The sequence below is a fragment of the Poecile atricapillus genome, chromosome 9 (assembly GCF_030490865.1).
Source record: "Poecile atricapillus isolate bPoeAtr1 chromosome 9, bPoeAtr1.hap1, whole genome shotgun sequence".
Lineage (NCBI taxonomy): Eukaryota > Metazoa > Chordata > Aves > Passeriformes > Paridae > Poecile > Poecile atricapillus.
The window spans coordinates 6,559,283-6,581,191 of NC_081257.1; the positions used below are offsets into that span (position 1 = coordinate 6,559,283).

At 42.8% G+C, this 21,909-nt stretch overlaps 1 protein-coding gene across 1 annotated transcript in view; it reads left to right on the forward strand.

Moving 5' to 3' along the window:
- Positions 1-21,909, forward strand: part of SYN2 (synapsin II) — a 160,508-nt gene that overhangs the window by 111,383 nt on the left and 27,216 nt on the right. The window contains exons 6-9 of the mRNA XM_058845281.1: positions 7,576-7,638; positions 9,934-10,076; positions 15,375-15,449; positions 18,861-18,963. Of these exons, the coding sequence (XP_058701264.1) occupies positions 7,576-7,638; positions 9,934-10,076; positions 15,375-15,449; positions 18,861-18,963 (384 nt within the window). The remainder of the gene's footprint in view (positions 1-7,575; positions 7,639-9,933; positions 10,077-15,374; positions 15,450-18,860; positions 18,964-21,909) is intronic.

A 21,909-nucleotide genomic window follows, 5' to 3' on the forward strand; every position in this document is an offset into this window, starting at 1 on the left:
GAGGCGCAGCTCTTTCCCTGCATTCTTTATTAATGCAAATCCCGCTCAGCACAGATCTGTGCCTGTATTTCCTGGCTGACGTTGGAAGTGGAATACAGACATAAATGCAGGGTTCAGAAATCCTTTTCACCTTCGGAGCTTTGGTTGCTGTGGCAATCTGGATGTGTGTAACCCTGTGGGCACCCTCTTTTTGAACAGAAAAATGTTCCATGAGGAAGCAAGCCGAGGTTTGATTAGATAGTAATAAAGAACATCTCTGGATTGACATGCAGGACAGGGGCTGCTTAAACAATTCTGTGTTTTGTCACAACCCAAATCAAGCCTAGGAATTTAAAATTCATTAACATGACCTGAACCATTCCAATCCAGGCTCATGAAAATGCATTTTGGTGAGGCTGAGGTTTAGGTGTGCTCAAAGTAGCTTGTTACCTTTAGAGAGAAGTGTACATGTTTTACAGCAGCAGATTTATTTCATTTCTGAACAGTTACACAAATATTAGTGCTCCGATCCTTTTTCTTTCTCATTCCCATCCCCCTCAAGACACACTCTGTCTGTTAGGATAAAAAACCCCACAAATATTCAGAATTATTGGAATTATTGGTCTGGTTTTCAGCCTTTAGATCCACACCAAACACTGAGCCAGGAATCCTGTACAAAATGTCCTGATTTCATGCTGCCACACTGGGATTTTTTACTTTTCCAGTCTAAAGTTTTGGCTTCAAACCAAAAGGATGGATCCAAGCCCAGGACTAACACCTGAAAATTCTTTAGACCTGTCAACATCCCTGTTCTTACCTAGAGGAAACAGACTTCTTTCACATGAGGGAAGAGCTGGAGAAGGCTGGAAGCTTGCAGAGGGAAGGCAGAAAGCGGCCAGGCAGGTGTGGCAGGGTCAGCACCTCTGGAACTATCAATTGCCAAGCCTCCCTTAGGGCAGTAGGACTGGGGAACATGAAGGAATTCATTGGGAGCCATTGATTTGTTCCCACAGCACATCCCAGGGCTGCTGTTAGAGGTGATCTAAACAGACCAACTTGGTCAAGTTCAATATCAAATTCAATTCACAAAATTCAAATAGTAAAGGAATATGTTGGGCAAACACTACCAGTCCCTAAGGCACATTTTGTCCAGGATTCCCAAGAACAGCACATCCAGCTGTGTTCTGGGTGTCCTAAAGACTTTTCTATTTAGTAGAATCAAATTAATTATATAATCAGTGGAAGGAAATTATGCTCAGAACAAAATTTAAAAATTATTTTATGACAAGTTACGAATTCGTTGTCCACTATCTTCTAGATACAGAAGAGAATTAAATACTTTCAACTGAACTTGTAGAATGTAAAAATGCTAAAGCTAAATCTCAGATTTTTCAGGGGCCTTGTTATCTTTTCCAGTGATTGGTATCCACCAATGGGCATTAATTGCCATCACTGATTGTCCCCTAACAGCCCCCAGAGTCCTGCACTAAATCCACTGGGCTCCTGCTGCTGGATGATTCCCCTGAACCCCAAACTCTGGGATATTGTGACCTCTGGAGGTGACAGGTGATGGATGAATGAGGGACATCACCCTGAGAGCTGGGGTGGGGAGAGAGGAGCAGCTCTGCTCCATTCTCCTGCCCTTCACCAGCTGCCCATCCTCTCCTCTCACCCTCAGACTTTGGCTGCAGGAAAACCCAGAACTGGGGATAACCCAGAACTGGGGATAACCCAGAACTGGGGATAACCCAGAACTGGGGATAACCCAGGGCCACAGGAAAACCCAGAGCTGGGAATGAACCAGGGCTGGGAATAACCCAGAGCTGGGGATAACCCAGGGCTGAGGAAAACCCAGGATTTCAGGAAAGCCCAGGATTCCAGGATAACCCAGGGCTGCAGGATAACCCAGAGCTGGGAATGAACCAGGGCTGAATAACCCAGAACCAAGGAAAACTCAGGATTTCAGGAATACCCAGGGCTGGGCATAACCCAGAGCTGAGGAAACCCCAGGATTTCAGGAAAGCCCAGGATTCCAGGATAACCCAGAGCTGCAGGATAACCCAGAGCTGGGGATAACCCAAAGCTGAGGAAACCCCAGGATTCCAGGAAAACCCAGGATTCCAGGATAGCCCAGAGCTGCAGGATAACCCAGGATTCCAGGATAACCCAGAGCTGCAGATAACCCAGGATTCCAGGATAGCCCAGAGCTGCAGGATAACCTCCTGTGCCTGGCTATGCTGGGATTCTCTCCTGCCACTGCTGTCTGCCCTCCACAGCACGCTTTTCCAAGTGCACAGTCAGTCTGTCCATCCCATTTCTCTGCTGGCTTCGAGTTCACACTCAGGCTGGGAGCTGAGTCAAGGAGCACTGAACTCTGCTGCACAGGGATTGTCCTCACAGCCTTTCCCAAGGGATTTTCATTGTCATGGAATGTGCCACAGCCACCTCATTGTCCCTTCCAGCTGCCAGGCAGTTTGAGTCTGCTCACAGATTTCTGCTTGGGCTGCCTGAACTGTGCTCTAGCTTCTGGCAGTGCACAGAGTACAACTTTTTATCCATATCAATCTGATTTTCTCTTCATTGTGGCAAATGAATCTTATATGAGAATGGTAATGAGCAGGATTTTCCACACCAATAATTTATCTGTTGCCTACTCGATGCTTTGACTCGGTTCTTTCCTCCCTGCTCCTCATTTGGAATTTCAATTACCTCTGAAATCTACTTTCATTTTACCTGATGAAGTCACACTACACATCCTGTACCAAACCTGTGCACTTTGAAAATTCAGAGTTAGAGTAGCATTTCACAAAATAGACAAGCTTTCATGGATTTTAAATTCCACAGCCCCCATATGAGCTACAGCCTGCTTCAAACAGGAGCGTGTTTATAGGTGTCTCCTCTGCAATACTACAGTAAAAAATCCTTACAGTTTATAGTCACAGCAATTTGGGTAATTGTTTTATAAGATGGCAAAATGTCACTTGACTTTTGAGGCAGCAGTTGTCCAAACAGTTGGTGGAAGGATGAATTAAACACTGACACACCAGAATCAAAATCAAATTTGTTTCTGCAGAGATTTTTGTCTTCAGGGTTTCTTCCAGGGATCTGTGGGAGCTGCTCTTGTTGATTCACTGAATTACACTTCGTGTTCTCCTTCTTAATGACAGTTTCTGTTTCCATGCTGTGCAGCTTTGAAAACAGCAGATTTTCTGCCATCAGATCACTTTGTGTTGATTTAGATGGCTGTGAGTGTTTAATAGACAAACCAGTTGTGGGGACAAAGGCATTTTAGGTGGATCTCCTGCTGGAGTCACTCCATAACCCAGGACCATCCCCTGATTTCAGGGGGCCCATGGGGCTGCTCTGTGCAGCTCCAGCCTCTCCAGGAGGTGCTGGCAGTCAAAGGGAGCTCAGAACTTCCAGTCTTGCTCCAATTCTCACTGATGTCCCTGGGAATTCAGGTGGCCCTGGGACCTGTATTGCATTTATTCACAAACTGCTTTAACCTTCAATTTTGGGTCAAGGAATCACAAATAAGGCACATTTTCCTTTCCCACTAATAAATTAAAGCTCTACTCTTTTCATCCCCTTGAATTTTTTATTTCTTCACTACCCTATGTAAAAAGATAACACAAATCACCTCGGCTTCCCCCTTGCCTTGGGGATATTAAACCTTCCTCCTTGCACAGAGGGTTTTACACCCACTTTTAGCTGCCAAGTGGAAACTGTGGCTCCACACCCCCAAAATTGTGTCTGTGTTTGTTGAGGCCAGCAGCTGGTGGAGTGTGAGGTTTTGTGCTGAGAGGCCAAGGCTGGGCTGGTGACGGAGCTCCTGCCTGGCTAAGCCCCCACTTTATCTGGAAATTGTGTTTTCTGCAAACCAAACAGACCAGAGAAAGTACATCTGCTGCTTGTTTATTGATTTAGAGCTCTTCCTGCCTGTTTCTGGGAAAGAAGGAAAAAAAAAAAAAAAAAAAGAATAAAAGGCCACCTTCATTATTTCACTTTTAATTTCCTTTCTCCAAAGTAAGCAGAGCAAAATTAGATTTAGGCTGATGCATATTCCACAAATAAATTACATGGAACTAGAGTGGTTAAATGAACTTTGCTTGGGGATTATTGGAAAGATAAATATTTAAACACTGAACTTGAGGTAAGTCATGTTTATGCAACATCTGGGGTTTTTTTGTCACTGCTTCTCTGCCCCCTCTTTTTTTTTCTTATTGTGGCTTTTCTAGTCAGCTCAACCCCGAGGACATGAAAGCAGGGTGAATACCACCTTCAGAAAACTCTCTTGTCTGTATTGTTGCCAGCAGAGGGGTTTTTTCTTTTACTTTTTTTTATTAGCAAATCATCTTTGCCTGCTTCTATTTTTATAGAACTCTTTGATTATATTTCACACTGTGTCTGGGTTAAAACAATTCGAAGTAAATTTAAGAAGAATTCTAATTATATCTCTTCGAAAAAAAAACAGCTTGTATTGAAATTTTTCAAAAATATTACAATTGCAGTATAAACCATTACAAACTGTTGAGCACCAGAGTGTATGAAGCTTAAACTTGATGGTTTTATTTTAAATTAACAGACTTTTAATTGCAGGATGACATTCTATTAACCAGACTTAGAAACTCCAGAAAATTTCTGCAGTAGGGAAGGATAGGGACTTCCATTCCATATGGAAAAATGCAAACAACAATCCAGATGGGGACTGTGCTGGTTAATTCTGTAGCCACCTCCTGGGTCACTGAATTACCTAAACCACAGATTAGCCAAGGTGATATTGGAGGTATTGTGGAATTTTATCCAACTAGAATATTCCTTTCTACAGTAAAAAACAAGCTAAGCACAGTTATGAAATCTGTAGGTGACCAGATACTGAAGATTGATACAAGAAAGAATTTGCCTTTTCAGCTCATAATACCAAAAAAAATCTTCACTTTTCAGAGGCTGATGAAGATGAAATGCTAAGAAACCATAATTAATAGTAATTATCCTTGCTATTGTGACATCATTCAATAATGAAATGAACTGGCTTTTTATATTTCTATGCTCATCTGGAAGTGAAATTTATCCTCCCTGGATAAAATTTGAATATTCACTGTTGTTATTTTGATTGATGGCATGGGATTAGCAAATGTCAGTGTGTTCCTCAGCTGTTTGCATATGTGTTCCCACAACGAGCCAGGAGTTTTTCCAGTTGCTACCAATATTTATTACCAATCCTATCATATTCATGTATGACTATAAATTTTGAAAATTTTGCTCCACATTTGCCAAATATTCTGCTTTCTGTCTAATTAATAATGGTAGTTCATTGCTTTGCTGTATAAATTAGAAGTCCTGGTAATCTTTTTTTTTATTTTGCTGTATTTCGTGTTTATTATATGTATGTGGAAGGGCTCATGCAGTGCAGACACTTCCATCTCCTGCATTTATGAACTTGGCAGATTTTTTCAGTTTCTCTGGTTGCTCTTTGGGTTTTTCCCCTCAGTTTTTAATTGCCAGAGTAGAATTTAAGAAACCTTTAAAAAAATCTGCAGTATTTTTGTAAAATGGCCTTTTCCCCTCAGTGATACTTTTCAAGAAGAATGGCTTTTATAGCAATAATTATAATATAAGTGATAATTATCAGTAATTATAATGCAAATTTAAGGGAAATCCATGGAACTGATAGATTTTCACTGTCCCTATCACATTTGTTTCATATATATGATGTTCACCAAATGCAGGAATAGTCTGGGGAGTGCCTGTTCTGCCAAAATGACCAGAAAAGAGCAGACTGGGAAATAGGATGGGAGGGTTCAGGCCAAGTTTTCTATAATTTCCATGGGACATTACAGGTTTTGTTGGCAGAAAATCCCCTGGCCATGGGTTGGTGACCGACAGGTGGCAGAGGGAAAACTGGGATAATTCAAATCACAGCAGGAATAAAGGAAAAGCTGCTCAAACCCCAAAATAACAACTGCTGAACTTCATGGACCTGTCCCAGGGACAGCTACAAACAAGAGAAGTGCTGGGATTGTTGAATTTTGGTTTTTTCCTCTCTGAAGTCTAAAGTGCAGCATCCAGAGCCTCTTCCCTCAGTCTGTGCTGGGATGTGGTGGAGCTCGTGGAATCTCAGGATCAGGGTCCAGAGAAAATGATGTTGCTGCATTTTTCTGAGGGAGGAAGCACTTTTATGTTTTTTTTTAATGTGAGTTGCGTTGGCTCCTGCGGCCCACAGAGGATTCCACAGCTTTGGGATCACAGGAAGATCCGTGGTCCTGTTAATTACAGGAGTGCCATCTGCACTGCCGTGCTCAGAGCGCTGCCAGCATTTCCATCACAAACCCCACTGCAGTGGTTTGCAGCTCACTCACAGAATTGTGGTGCTAACCCTGATGAATCTTGACTCTGGCAATGATTTGTCCCCCTCCTACCCCCAAAAACTGAAAAAAAAAGAGCCTTGTTTAAAATCTGAAAGTGATACACCAGTGACTGGATGTTGACTAAGCAGGAACTTTGGTTGCTGCAGTTTAGCAAGAATTTAATTCCTAAATTTCTGTAGGGGTGACCTTTAGAGGGCAATGCAAGTGTTTTTGGTTATTCTGAAACTAATCAGTGTCTCATAAAACCTCTAGCAATAGTTTATGTCCTAGAGCATCAGCTTTGCCTCTGATTGTATTTATTGTGTTGGAATGTGGCTCTAAAGGAAGGGTTTGGAGCCTGTAACACTGTCCTGCTGCTGCTGCCTGGTTTAATTATGTGTTGAAGGTGTTCAGCTTTATTTTTTTCTAGTTATAAACCTCTTCTGTGAGATGAGGTTTGCGCTTGATTGATAGAGGTTCAATATATGCAAATTTGAAGTGGGGAAAAAAAAGCAGTGCCAGCCATGCCCATGACTGGGAGATCTCAAACTTTTTCAAGTGAAGAATGGAGGTAAAAGTGGCCATTCACAGCACTTTTGGAGAGACAGAAGCATTCCCATTTCATTGGATAAAGTGTTTTCATATGCTTCTGTATATTTGATTTCCTACTCAGTGATTGGATTATTCCCAGTTATTCCCTGCATCCTGTGCAGAAGCTGGAGCCTTCCCTAGAAACCTCAGATGTTCTGTATCACAAGCTAGGACCTGCCTTTAAAGCAAGTTTTTGTGAATTAGACATTGCTGCTTTTGTAAGTGGCCATACAAAAATACAAAAATGTGTTTACAGCCCTGCTAAATCCTGGAAATGAAGGGGAAAAGGTGGTTAATTTGGCATCATTAATTATTATAGCCTTGCAGAGTGGGAATTTGCAGGTCAGAAAGCAAAATTAGGAACTTAAATTTAGGAAACAGCAGAAATTCAGTATAAAAAGCAAAGTTAAAAGACATACAAAAAACGTTAAGCTTAAGAAAAGTTAAGAACACCAATTGGCTGTGTTGGGAATGACACTGTGCTCAGAAAATCCACCCAGTAAATCCCCAGAACACAGAGGATGAACAGTTTGAGGCACCACACGGCCAGAACAGCTTTGGCCATGTTATGATCATGAACTTCCCTAAAGGATGCTGTTTAATCATCGAGCTCGTGGTCGCTCTCTTCTCTAATGTGCCTGTTTTGTTTCCCCCCCAGCTCACAATGCCAACCTTTCCTGTTGTTGTGAAGATTGGACATGCTCACTCAGGCATGGGAAAGGTGCAGATGCTACTTGTTGCATGTTGGGAGCCTGGGGTTTGTCCCTCCCCTGTGCATGCTCATCCTTCCCTGATATTTTACCTTTTATCTACCCAGACTCTGTCTCGGATCCCCCCCTTGCAAATCTCTGCCTGTCCATGCTAAGGAAGCATCTCTCTTCGGGACAATAAAAACATGCCCAAAGTATTTTTACCACGAGGCCTTTGCAGTTTGAGGGTTGTCCTGTGTGGGATGTGCTTTGAACTGTGCTGAGATGCTTTCTCGAAGCAAAACCTTGTTTATTAATTTATTGTCTGCACTGAAACTCTTCAGGAGTCAAGGTCTGTTGCACAATCCAACTTTTTGGAGCTGGGAGTGTGGGAAGGTTTTGCCTTGGTTCTTTGTTGGTTTCAGCTTGATACTGAACTTTGATTTCCTATCTTGATGTGCTGTCTGTGATTGTTTCATATCTCTGTATAACTGCTGCTTTCTTTCTCCAAAGTAATTGCATTTCAGCGGTGAGTACAGATGTTTTGGTGTCACTTATCTCACAGTGCAGGGCCAATGGGAGAGCATTTCAATCCCATTCTCACTGCTATCAGTGACAATTTCTAGTCCTTGCAGAGTAACTTCCCTCACTGAAAACACTTCAGTACTAGAAGTGGTTTAGATTTTAAAACAATTAATCAGAGAATAGTTACATTTATCATCCTGAATCTCCAAAGCTCCATGACCATAATATTTGCCACTATTTTCAGATAGAAAAGCAATTTAATTACAACAATAACAGTATGTTATTTTTTGCCTATGACCGTTTTGCTGTGTTTCATATTTAGTAAATCATTGGAAGTCCAGCAGCCAAATTAATTGAGGGCAGATTGAACCACTAATTAAACTGCACTTTTGGTGGATTGCATACATGAAGTGTTAGAATGTTTATGCTGTACTTCAGATATTCACCTCTCATTTAGAGAAAAGGGGATAATGCACAGGAATGTTCCTCAGTTCAAATGTCTAGAAATTATTTTTTCCTTTTAGCTATGAAATATTTAAAACCCTCCAAGATAAAGAGGGAGGGAGAGCAAAGGAAGGTTCCCCTGGAAGCCCAGCCCTCCCCGAGGGCACTGCTGGCACCAGCATTTCCAGAGCTCCCAGCTCGACCCACACAGGCCAGTCAGCTTTCAGAAAATCAACTTCAAACCAGTCTTCATGTCTGGCTTGTGGCTCCCAAATGGCAAATTACTCTGTATCTTTCTCCATTTGAAAGCTGGGGCCAAATACTCAGACTTTAAGCCTTTATCTCCACCAAATTCCATTTATTGTGCCCAGTCCCACCTCCCAGCCATGGGCCTCAGGTTCCCTTTTCAGTCCCAGGAGAAGCAAACGGGGTGCTGGGCTTGCAAAGAGCTGCAAACTCCTAATATTTATTGGATACCACAGGAAATACTGCTCCTGCCTGCTTCCTCACCATTCTGAAATGCCCTTTGGATCAGCGTGGTGGAGCCACTTTCCTGTTTCCCACCTGCCCCAGGGCTTCTCTCCTGAGCCCCTTTCACCCCCTGCTTGCCCAGCTCTGAGGTTCTCACAGACACTGCCCTCCCTGCCCAGAGCTGATGTCTCTGTCCTCCCTCTGCCCCCTAAAAATCTCCTCCTCCCTCTCCCCTAGATCAGCATTCCCCACTTTTCCATCCCCCTCTTCTTTCAAGATAGAAAAGCTGAGGCTTTAGTGCCACTCATCACCTGGGAAATCCCAGCCCTGGAAAGCCCAACTCCTTCAGAGAAGAGGGAAAAATGAGAATAATGGTTCTGCTGCCTGGAGCCAGCCCCCTGTGCTCCCTGTGAACCTGCCCTCACCAGAATATCAGGATACTTCAGCTCCTCCCTCCTGGGAAAAGCTGATGTGGAAATTCCTTGTGGGCTCCACATATGTTCAGTTACCTGAGCAATTTACAGAACCAGCAAGAAACTACAACAATTGGAATTGCATGTCACACCTCAAAAAAAATTCTGAGGCCTGCAGATCTATAATTGACTAACATCACTTAAGAAAAAGAAAAAAAGAAATCAAAATAAAATCCCAGTGTCTGCAAATTGCTTTCATCAGATGAACAGGTAATATTTTGCCTAGAAAAACAGATATTTTAAAGCAGGAGTGTTAAAGAACCTAGAAATCAGATAAAATACCAGATTACTTTTTTAATGTTATCAAAACCATGCTTCTCACAAATGCCATTTGCAATGGAATTCTACATTTTATTCCTAATTACTCTTTTTTTCTTTTGTCTGTGCTGTGTTCTTGTGGCTTGATGGCTCCAGATCAAGGTAGACAACCACTACGATTTTCAGGACATAGCCAGCGTGGTAGCACTCACTCAGACCTACGCCACCACTGAGCCCTTCATAGACTCCAAATATGACATCAGGATCCAAAAAATAGGCAGTAACTACAAGGCATACATGTGAGCCAAATCCTTATGTTCTTTCCTGCTTTTGTTTCAAAATTGATAAGCAGCAGTGAGATTAAAGAATGTTGGATGAGTCTCTGAGATGCCTCCCTCGCCACACCCTCTGGAAAGAGGATTTTAAACTTTCTGGATTTATCAAAATTCTTTGTATCGGTTGATTGTGGCTGGGAGGAGGAGAGTGAGACACCAGGTGAGCCTGCCAGAGGGGTTTTGCTGCTAACTTGTGTTCATTATTTCCATTTTAAGAAAGGAGCAGTTGGAAGAGGGTTTGGTTTCACTGAGGACTTGTTAATTCAGATTTCTTTGTACTTTTTCATCCATTTAAGGACAAATTTTCTTCACACTTCTCCCCTCTGAGGATACAATGGATGGCACTGATTCACACGAACAAACTAAACTGTCACTCTTTAATGGAACAAAGTCCTCTCCTTTCAACATAACACATCAAAGAAACAATCCAGTCTTGCAGTGACCTTCACGGAGACACAGGAAAACCTCTTCTCATTTCCAAGCCCAGGTGTTTGTTTAAAGGCCACGGCTAAAGGAGAGGCTCAAAGCACATTCCAGCTTCACACACAACATTAAACTAGAGCAGCACACCAAGCTGTGATGCAGCAGTTGAGCTCTGGTACCTGTGTTTATGCAGATTTTGACTCTCTTTCAATTATCAGGCAGTGTAATCTGACAAAAACTTGCTTCATTTCTCATTTTGTGACAAGTTAGATCGCCTCATGCCTTTGCTCCCTGACACTTACAGCTCTTAGGCAGGGAAAATGTAACAGAACAGGGATAAAAACACACATTTACATATCCACACCCGCATCCAAACACCAGGATATTTCTCAAGGAGCTCCTGAACATTGGAGGGATCAGTGAATCCTTGTGAATCATTTGTAAGGCACACTCAGGTTCCTCACCAGTAAAGAGCTGCAAGCAAACCATAAATATTGAGAGAAGCTGGAGTTGGGTTAAAGCAAATCCATAAAATGTTTTATAATTTAAAGGACAGGGTTGATGTTAAGAGTCAAATAATTTAGAACAGGCATGAGGAAATAGAAACTTTGGTCAAGGGTGGGAGAAGGGGGAAAATTTAACTCTTTAGGATGATGGAAAGCCACACACTCGTGACTTGTCACAGGATCTGATGCTCTGGCACTGAAGGGGCACCTGAGAAAGAACATCCAAGGTCTGGCCTTCCCAAACCAGCTCAGAATTCCCTCCACTGCTCCCTTACACCTGAGGGGCCTCAGGCAAGCACAGATCTGCTGGAAGCACTGATCCCATGGGTCAGATCCATCCTGCAGTGTGGGCACTCAGCCCTTCTGCTCCATTTGGAACCCAGAATTCCCTAAACATTGTGAAAACAGCACATTGGAAATCTGAGTTGTACCATGACCAAGTCAGGACACTAGAAAACTTGTGAGGATGCAGAGTTTTCCGCAATATTCTGTTATTCAGGGTGTTGCAGGGATACAGGACTGGGATTTCAGCTCCCTGTGGAATTCAGGTGTGTGGGGCCTTCTCCAGCTCTCCCTACAGGCTCCAGAATCTTAAGTAGATGATGCAGCTTTTATCCTCCAGCTTCTCCAGGAGAGTTAATTCCAGTTCTGCTTCTTTGTCTCACTCTGGTGCTCCAGACCTGACTTTCCCTGTCCTCTCTGAGGACACCCATCCGACTTCTTCTGGCAGCCCCATCCCAATGTCCCCTCTCCCCACTTGTCTGGGCCGTGCCTTGCTCCAGTCCTGCTGTTTTCCCAGACTGCTTCAACCTTCACATCCCTTAGTCCTTCCCCCTCATGCCAGAGCTGTTCCCAATCCCCAGGATGTTCCTCAGCCCTTGGATTCTCCTCAGTGCCACTCCTTGCTCTGCCCCTGCTCCCAGTCCCATCCTTCTTCTCCCCACAGACTTTTCATGCCACTCTGCAGGGCTGGATGGGGCTTTTCTCTCTTTTTCTCTCTTTTCTCTCTTGTCAGTGCTTTGACAGGCAGATTCCTCATGTTGTGCTGCCCATCTTTCCCCTTCTCTAATGAACAGAGCCGATTTTCCCACTTTTACAGCTCCCAAGGGCAGAGTTTTAGGGGTAAGGCCCAGCTCTCAATGGCTCCAGTACGTGGCCAGGTCCCAGATGCAATATTGGGCTCATCCCCTGGGATAGAAATTGGACCACAACGTTTTGTAGAAGAGAGACACACTTTTTTTCCCCCCTTTGACTAGAAATCTAAATGCTGTTCAGCATCAGGAATAATTTTGGAAGAGCCAGCCACGGTAAATTTATCATTCTGAAACATAAATGTTTCTTCTTTGCAGAAGAAGCAGTTGGCCTAAGGGACAGCAAAAATAAGTTAAAATGACAGCCTGTTCCTCCTACCTTTTATTTATTTTTAAGTTTCTACTCAGAAACTCTGGGTTCATCCAAATGCTAAAAGCCTAGCGATCATTTTTTTCCTCTAGATTCTTTCATACACTTAAATCACACACCAAAATGAAATACTGATTCGTTATTACAAAGCAGCGTGGAAAGGAGAAGATTTACCAAATGTCTGAAGAATTCTTCATGTGCACATACATATACATGATGTCAGTAGAATATTGTTCTACAGCTGGTTCTCATTTTGCCCTGTGACACAGGAACAGAGCACTTAGAGAGTCACCACAGAAAATACCAGCTGAACATTTGTTTTTGTAGTTTAAAGAGAGTTATTAAGAGCCTCAGTTTTATAATTCTGTGGGAAATTGTGGTTTAAGTGGATCCATGAGTCACCAAACACTGGTGCTTATCGTCTGTCAGTAGAGATTATGGCCAAAAAAGCAGGATTGGATCCCTGTAAATACCACAGCCCCTCCGGAGGCTGTGTGACACACACTTAACTGCCCTGGGCACCCGGGCACCATTCAGCTGACTTCAAGGAAATCCAGTTTAAAAGGGTCACACACAATGTAGGAAAACAGAAATACAAAAGCCCTGTATCTAAATCTCCCCTCCAAAAGCAGGACTGTGAGTCCAGGGCTTAAAGTTCTTTGATCAAAAGGTCAATAAACCAAAAGTAAAGCACATCAAGCAAAGGAACAGTGCTGGAGGATCAAACCACAGAGCAGGCTGCCTACCCAAGAATAGTATGCAGACATTTTTACATATTTTTCTGATGACAAGTCCCTGTCCCAGCAATTTGGATTGGATACTGCAAATGCTACTAAATAAAGCAGGAAGGTGTTGGAAAAGGGGAAGTTCGGGTTACTATGAATTGTTTAGCAATTCTAAAACAGTTCTTCCTTCTTGCAAAGACCAAATCGAGTGCAAACATGTTAAGCCTAAGTGTAAAGCACTTAAAGGTGTAGGAGTTGTTTTATTTACTGTTCAGTGTTTGGTTAAAGAGGAGGAAATTGTGATGTGAAAGACTCTTGGTGGTTATCAGAAGTGAAGAAGGGTGGGAAACATACATATTTCATGTATATAATTACAGAAATCATCTCTAGAGCTTAGGGCGTCTGGTTGGGTCGTTTTGGATCAGTTCACCATGATCTCTTGTTCTGGAGTTCATCTGTGTCAAACCCACAATCTCCTGAGATTTCAGCAGTTAATTCTGTGTCCACAGCATTCCCCAGCCCTCCTCTGATCCCTGCAGCATCCTCACAGCCAGCCAAGCATCCATTTGGAGACTTCTGCAGGAGCTTTTCCCAGTGTGGAGGGAAAACAGGGCTTAAATCAAACCATCTTGGCCTCTCTAGTCAGTGGTGCTGGGATTCCATCACTGCAGCTGAGCATCTTGAACTAAATACTTGCTAAAAGCCTTCAGGATAATATTTCCCCCTGATTTGGTCACATCTTCTTTCCTGAAAGACACCTGAAAGAGTCCATTCTGATGAATTAGCATGAGAAGTCTGCAAGAGGATTGAATAGGGATTTGTGGGATTTTCTCTCTGATGCAGAATGTCTGTGTAGAGCAGTAATGAACCTAAAATTGTTCATTTTTTAAGCAGGCACATGTATAAACACCACCTTAGAAAACTGAGCAGAAATCACAGCATAACCTGATTGCTGGGCGATGTTTCCTGACACACGGCACTCAACAATCACCTTCCCTTCCCTTCCCTTCCCTTCCCTTCCCTTCCCTTCCCTTCCCTTCCCTTCCCTTCCCTTCCCTTCCCTTCCCTTCCCTTCCCTTCCCTTCCCTTCCCTTCCCTTCCCTTCCCTTCCCTTCCCTTCCCTTCCCTTCCCTTCCCTTCCCTTCCCTTCCCTTCCCTTCCCTTCCCTTCCCTTCCCTTCCCTTCCCTTCCCTTCCCTTCCCTTCCCTTCCCTTCCCTTCCCTTCCCTTCCCTTCCCTTCCCTTCCCTTCCCTTCCCTTCCCTTCCCTTCCCTTCCCTTCCCTTCCCTTCCCTTCCCTTCCCTTCCCTCCCCTTCTCTCCCACAGTAACAAAGGACATGGCATCACAGAATAATTTTATGCTTTAAAGCCCTGCAAACTTTATGAGGGTCCCAGAGAAAAGTCAACATTCCCCCACAATTGCTACTGACCCTCATAATTAACTTAATGGAAAAATGGAGAGAAAGCTCTGGCTGCTGCCTGATATACTTTTAATACATTGCAGATGTTCCCTTGATTTTACTAACTGGAAACACTTCATAACTTGTAGCCATAGCCTATTCCCAGTACAGCATTTAGCTTTCACAAAGCAGTAATCTTCTCAGCCCTGGTAGCAGTCCTAAGGTCTGAGGAGGAAGAAAAACTTTGCATGGATTTTTTTCTTTCTCAGAGGTTAAATAGAAGGTGAACTGACACAGAGTGTTTAGGTTCTATCAGTAAATAGCAAAGAGTGAACACTGGAGGAGAAACCAACATCCAGCTCCAAAACACATCTGAAATCACTTCAGAGGTGTTAGAAACATAAATATGTTGCTTTTCAAGTGTTGGGACACAGTGGGGTGGGTCTGAAAGGAGAAGCTGAAGCTTCTTGACATTTACCTTTGCAGTACCAGTGTGTTCCAGATAATTCAGTGCCTTTGTATCTGGCACCAGCTCATTTCTAACACTGCCCCTCATCAAAACAGGCTGGGTTTAAAAAAAAAAATCTTAAATAAATACACTGGGAACAGAAGTTTCACAGCCATTCTTTGTACCTCAGTACAAAGTATTCCTGACAATGCTCTTACAAGCCCTCACGGTTCAGATGTTCTGTTACAAGCTGCCAGCTAGGGAAAAGGTGTCAATACTGCACTCATGTGAAAAGCAGAGTCATTTGATAATGAGAACTTGAAACCACTGGCTGTCTTTGTAATGTTTTCCCCCTTTCAGGAGAACTTCCATATCCGGGAACTGGAAGACAAACACGGGCTCTGCCATGCTGGAACAAATTGCTATGTCAGATAAGTAAGTGGAGTCTCGTGTAAAAGGTAATTAAAAAATATCAACGGTGTTTTATTTTGGGTGAATTTTAAAAGAATCCCATTGTTGGTACACAATTCACAGTAAGTGCATGCATTGTGTTCATTTTGGGGGAAAAGGAGTCTCTCAGTTAGGTGAAAGAGCAGAGCCAGGAGTTCCATGTGGCTTCAGAGTTACCCAAACTCAACAGCCTTGGGCTCCTACATCCACTTCCTACATCTTCCAATCCTACATCTGCTTCCAGAAAATGACTGCAATTCCCTTTAGAAAATTGAATTTCACAGATTCAACCTCATTTCTCCTGGCTCATTTGCCCTCTCTTACCCACCACTCTCACACCATGCACACTCTTTTAAACTTTCCTCCTTCTACATCCTACCATCCTTCGACATGACCAAGCAATCCAACCTTCACTCTGCCTATTTAAATCCCATTTCTCTTTTCTACTTTCAATCCCAAATTCCTTACTTTTCATTTGATAAATTTCCACTGAGCTGCACTGTGAGGCTTTTTCCCCTGTTGCTGGGATACACTGAAGCTTTATTTCCCCTGTGCCATCATTCCAGCTCTGTGCTTTGGTTTACTGTGCTTTCCCTTTTCTTTCCCATTCTTATCCTGGATAATTCGTACAGTCCAGTTGAAAACATTCATGCAGCACCACTTTGAAACTCAGAACTCTTTTCTCAATCCTCCTCATTTGCTCCACAACACATAAACCTCTTTTCCCTGCGAAACAAAATCTCAGAGGCTTTTGGATGGCTATGAATTTTCTGTTGTTCAGCTTCTCCAAAGGCTGCCACCAGTGGAAGCTGAAATAAAGTCCTTACAGTGAAAGTGTAATTTAAAAGGTGTTTTAAAGTTCAACAGTAGTCCTGGTTTGAGGGTTTGTTGGTTTGGGGCTTTTTTTTAAAGCCTGAAACCTACAACTTGGTGCCTCTTACGAGCTGAGGGAGACACAGGAGCTGAACCATTGCCTGCCCTGGAAAGGTGAAAACAAGAAAGACGGGAATTCCAGCTCCCTGCTGTCCAACCCCTGTCTAGACTGTGTCCTCATTGATCTCCCCTCTGGGGATGGGCTGGAGCCACACTATTTTCTCTTTCTCATTCCCTCCCACCTCCCTCTAGAAGTGAGGTTATGTCTTCCCTGGGAGGGAGAGGCAGGAGCGAGCTCTGGCTGTGTAATTACAGCCCATGGGCTGTGTGGAAACACAACAGCTCCAGTTGTGCCCGAGGAGTGGGAAATGCTCCCCTCACCCTGCTGGAAATGCTCCCTGAGCTTTGTTCCTGCCCCGTTTTCCCAGTGAAATTAGAGCAGAATAGGGATTTTCCCATTGATGAAACAAAATTCCTTTATGCTGATGAGGCCAAAAGCACAGGAAAGGTGGATGTGTTCCCCAAGGGAAAGGGGCTGTGTCACACACAGCTTTTGTGGGATTGCCACAGAGCAGGGCACCAAGGGGGAAAGGCACTTTCCTGAGGAGCTGCAGCAGCTTCACAAGGCAGCAAAACCCATCAGAAGCGCTGCATTTTGGATTTAACACACACCACAAACGGGGAGGAGGCGCCTTGAAAGCGCTGCCCTGATGGGCGTTGCTGGCCAAGTCCAAACCTCAGCACAGAAACTGGGAGAAGAAAGAGGAGTGAGGGGCAGGAAGGGGCAGTGAGAGGCAGAGGAGGGCAGGGTCACAGCTCCTCACTCACCCCCTGCTCCAGAGCTGTGCCAGCTGTGCCCACCTCACCTGGCACACCTGGGACTGGGAGCATCCTTTATCCTTTATTGCTCCCACTGCCTCTGGGAAAAGAGGAACCGTGACCTTTTGTCAAACCTACTGTGCAAGCCCTGCGTTTCAAACACTCCAGGCTGCTCAATCCAAAACCTCTCTTTCCAAATGTATTTTTCCAGCTCTGTGTTTGTTGGCAGAAGATGGGCTATTAAATATACTTCCATAAATCTGATTGATGTTGTAGTGTTTTAGAGAAAATTTCCTCATTTTTGTTTCCCTTTCAAGTCTAGATATTTAGTTCAAGATGAGTTTTGTTGTCCTCGTGACTTTCTAAAATACACAATGTTTAACAGGAAAAAAAAAATTTATTTATAAGCAAGTGCATGCAAAAAGTCCAGTAAGTCAGTGCATCTACAGATGTTGAAATTGTCAGGCATCCAAAAACCCCTCTTATATGGGACAAAAACCATGTTTCTCACAGGAAAAAAAAATTATTTTCATTGTTAAGATATTACCATCAGGATCTTTTCAAATCAATTTCTTTGTATTCTGTTTAAAAGAAAAACTTTTCCACTGGAACAGATTTGATATAAGAAAATATAAAGAATGTGACTTAATAAGTTTACTTGGAAAGGATGCTGTTACTGAGGATATTTATATATGAATCAGACTCTTAGCCCAGCAAGGAATTTTCTTTTGATCCCACAATGAAATCAAATGCTTTGTTTATTACAGCAGGGTTTTGTTCAGTGGAAAATACTATGAGGTGGCAAATCCATCATCAGGGCTCCAGGGCTGGAGGAGGAGAAGGGCTGAAAGAGGAAATAACTCTGCTATAGACTCAAGTGTGAGCCAAGGGAAGAGGAAAATTCATGATGAATGAATGCTTTAAAAATGGGGTTTTTTCAGCAAATCGTGTCCTGCAGTTGGTGACATCACCCTGCGTCATTCCAGGATCATTTCCTCCCTGCCCAGCCCTGCTGGGAGTCACTGAAACATTCCCAGTGCTTTTGGTGTCCTGGGGTTCAGTCCTTGCCTTTGGGCACTCAGAGCTCTGTGCTTGTGTTACAGGAATCACAGGAATTGTCTCACCCCTAAATAAACCCCTCCTCACTCCCTGTTGCTCAGATAATCTCTCTGTTCATAAAGAAAAAAGCAAAATAAATCATATTTCTGCTTGTAGAATGAGTAGAGTCCATCCTCAGCCTCTTACCATGACATTACAAAATAAACTGAAGAAGTTTTATGCTGAACTCTGTATGAAATAGCCTTTTTAGGAATTGTAGAATTCCTTGGAATTATTTAAATTCCACTTGGGTTTTTCTGTAGTTATCTATAATCCTACATGAAGAACATAATCTTTGTCTGCATGCTCCACAACCAACATAAAGTCATATTTTTGGTCCTTCTGCATCACCTGAAGGGTTTTCCTGGCTGGATTTCTCCTTTTTGCTCAATGCTGTAGGAATAAAACCAACCTGGCTCCTCTGGAACACATTTGCAGCCATGATTGAGGATGGAGCCTCTCACTCATTTTCCTGCTAAAACCATCCAAAGTAGTGAAAATTCTGAATTTAGGCAGAATGTAATATCAAATACATGATTAGGTAAGCCTCTAGAAAATCAAGAGCCTGATGAGATACTCACAGAGCAAATTATTTTTGTGAAACAGGTACAAGCTTTGGGTTGACACCTGTTCTGAAATATTTGGTGGTTTGGACATCTGTGCTGTTAAAGCTGTACATGGGAAGGATGGAAAAGATTATATTTTTGAGGTAAGAAATCCTGTTTTGTTTTTTTTTTTTTTTTTCCAATATCTGCCTTTCCATATTACAAGCAGCCAAGGAAAGAACCTTTCTGATAGTTGGGAATTGGCTTATTTGTGTTTCAGGCAAGGCTGTGTATTTTTGAGCACTGTTTAAATCATGATACAAAGCCACAGGTCCAAATTAGTGGCAAAACTTGCTGGAAAATGTAACCCTATGGATGGGAATGTCTTTTGGTGTTGGAGGAAATGTACACAAACTGCAAAACAAAGCCAAATGTGGATGGCACATTTTGCCAAGCCTGATGATTTCTTTCCTGAGCAGGCTTACGAGCTTTTCCTGGAAGGTTTATAGATAGCACCATCCCAAGGGAACCCCAACAAAATTATACCTTGCCATGGAAAGGGAGATTAAGGATGAAATGAGAACAACTTGACTTTTTTTTCTAGCCTAAATATTGCCCTGAAGATCTGAGTCCTCATGAATCACACGTTTCTGCTGTAGGTAATTTTGAAAAGGTGAAGTTTCTCATTTCCTTGGAGTTTTTTTTTAATGGAGAAATATCACTTTGTGTAGACATAAAACAAGTTATCATCACTTTCCTATCACATAATTTCTTCAGCATCTTCCACGTTCCTAGAATTTTATTCAGGAGATGGGAAAGGATCTCCAGAATCTCCCCACTCCAAAACAACAAAAGAAGTTGATAAAGCAAAAGGGGAAAGGTTTTTAAAAACGAAATAACCACTGCAAGTTCTCTAATGGACCAAGACTGCCTCAATTCCTGCTTCTCAACAAATCTCCTGATTTTCCACACCACAAACAGCCATCATTTCTAAACCCCAGAATTCTAGGAACTGCAGGATCCATCAGGAGCTGGGTTGACAGAGCATTTTAATCAGAATAGATGTTGCAATTAAATAAAATTTTAAAAAATAGTGGATGGAAGCATGATAATTCCTGCTGTTGTCTGGAATCAGCTGAATTGTCTGGGAGATGGGAATGCTCATCAGCAAGGATGTTTAGAATCTGTAAAAGACATTGAAATGTGGGGCTGTTTGCAAAGTCCACATCCACCAGAACATCTGGAAAAATTATGATATCAACAGTTATTACTCTGCAATTTCAACAGAATTCTGGGCTACAATGAGGAGTGGAAAACTGTCTGCACCAAGATAGGGAGAATTTTCTCCTTTTGTGTCCTTTCAGCATGGGAAAAGAAATGTTATTAAGTCTGACACGTGCATGCTGCACTCGAGGGAGCTCAGTCAGGCCAGAAACCCTGGGCTGAAGCTCCAGCCTCGTGTTGGCCTCGTGTTTCCATGGGGAAAACACAGTTTCCATAGGGAAAAAAACATGGTTTGGGTACCACAGAGAGCTGAATCCTGCAGAGATCACCTGACAAGGAGCAGAGAGGTTTCCTGATGGGTGAAAGAACATCTGCAGATGTGTTCTGGCTCATTTTCACTCGGAACACTCAGCCAGTGAAACCTCCAAGAGGAGAACTCAGGTGTGTCACCCTCCCTTGGAGGGCACAGGAATTAGGAGAGAATTCTACCAAAGTGTTCTTCCAATATCCAGACTGGCTTTGGTGAAGGGGGCAAAATACTGAAGTGATACTATTATTATTATTATTATTATTATTATTATTATTATTATTATTATTATTATTACTACTACTATTACTATTGCTATTACTATTACTATTATTATCATTATTATTATCATTATTATAATTACTATCATCATTATTATAATTATTATCTTTTTTTTTTTTTAATTTGTTTGTTTTTATTGTAGTCAAGCACAAAGCCACCTGTGGTTTTCTGTGAAGGTTTGGGCTCTTTGCAGATTTTTAGGTGGGGGATGTAAAAGGTAACTTTGCCTTTTAACAGAACAGGTTTCCTAAATGTGGTTCCCTGGAACAAACTCCCTCCTCCCGAGGAGCACAGTGGTTCCTCCTGCCTGCACTGCCCTGCTCCAAGGAACTGGCTCCAAGCTCCTCCTAGGGAGGAGTGAACTAATTAGAGGAGGGCTCAGCAAAGCAGAGGGGCTGTCAGGTTGATCAGGATGAGGGCCAAGTTGTGATTTTGTGTAACAGCCACATCTTTTCATTTGGTGTCTGTTCTTTCCCCCCCAAATGGGAATTCTCATCTGTCAAGCATCAGACAAGCTGTAGAAACAGGATTTTTATTAACACACCACTGCAACATGCAGCTGTTTAACTGCCTCCCCTCTTCTTCCTAGTAAGACATCAACTCAAGGTCCATTAAACTTTTATCTTCTTAAATAGAAGGACTTTTTCCCTTTTTAAATTAACACTTCTGAGGTTTCAATACTAGAAGGAGCAGAGCACTGTTTATAGTTCTGATCCCACTGAAAATTATCTTTCCTGTTTTATTCTTGGAAAACCAAAGCTCTGGGAAACTAAATAAGAGCTCAGAGTGTGGTGATGAGAGCAGAAAAAGAGAACAAATGTAAGAGACTCCTTTAGAGTGGCCTCCCAGAGGTCTCCCAAATTTTGTTTTAGATTAAATGGGCTGCTGCAGGTGCCTTATTCCCACCTGCTTCATTTCACTCTGAGCTAAGTTAAAATGAGCTCCCAAGTGGTGTTTTTGACTTCAAGAGATGCAAACTGCATTTCAAGAAGAAAACTTTCAGCCACTGAAAACCAACCCACGAAATGGAGAAACAGTGTTCATGCACAATTGTATGGGAAGTTCTTTCCCGGCCTCGAATTCTCCAGAAGCTCAGTGGCTTCTCCTGCCTTCCCATCCAGGACAGACTTTCCTCTGCTCAGGTCAGGGAGGGAGCTAAATCCAGCTGTAAGAGCCGATAAAATCAGAAGTTTTAGTCTGAGTTTTCTCAGTTTCTGGATTTCTGCTCTGGAACATGGCTGTATTCACAGGCCAAAGGGAATGGTTTTGCCCAGTCCCCACCCTCCCAAGCATGGAC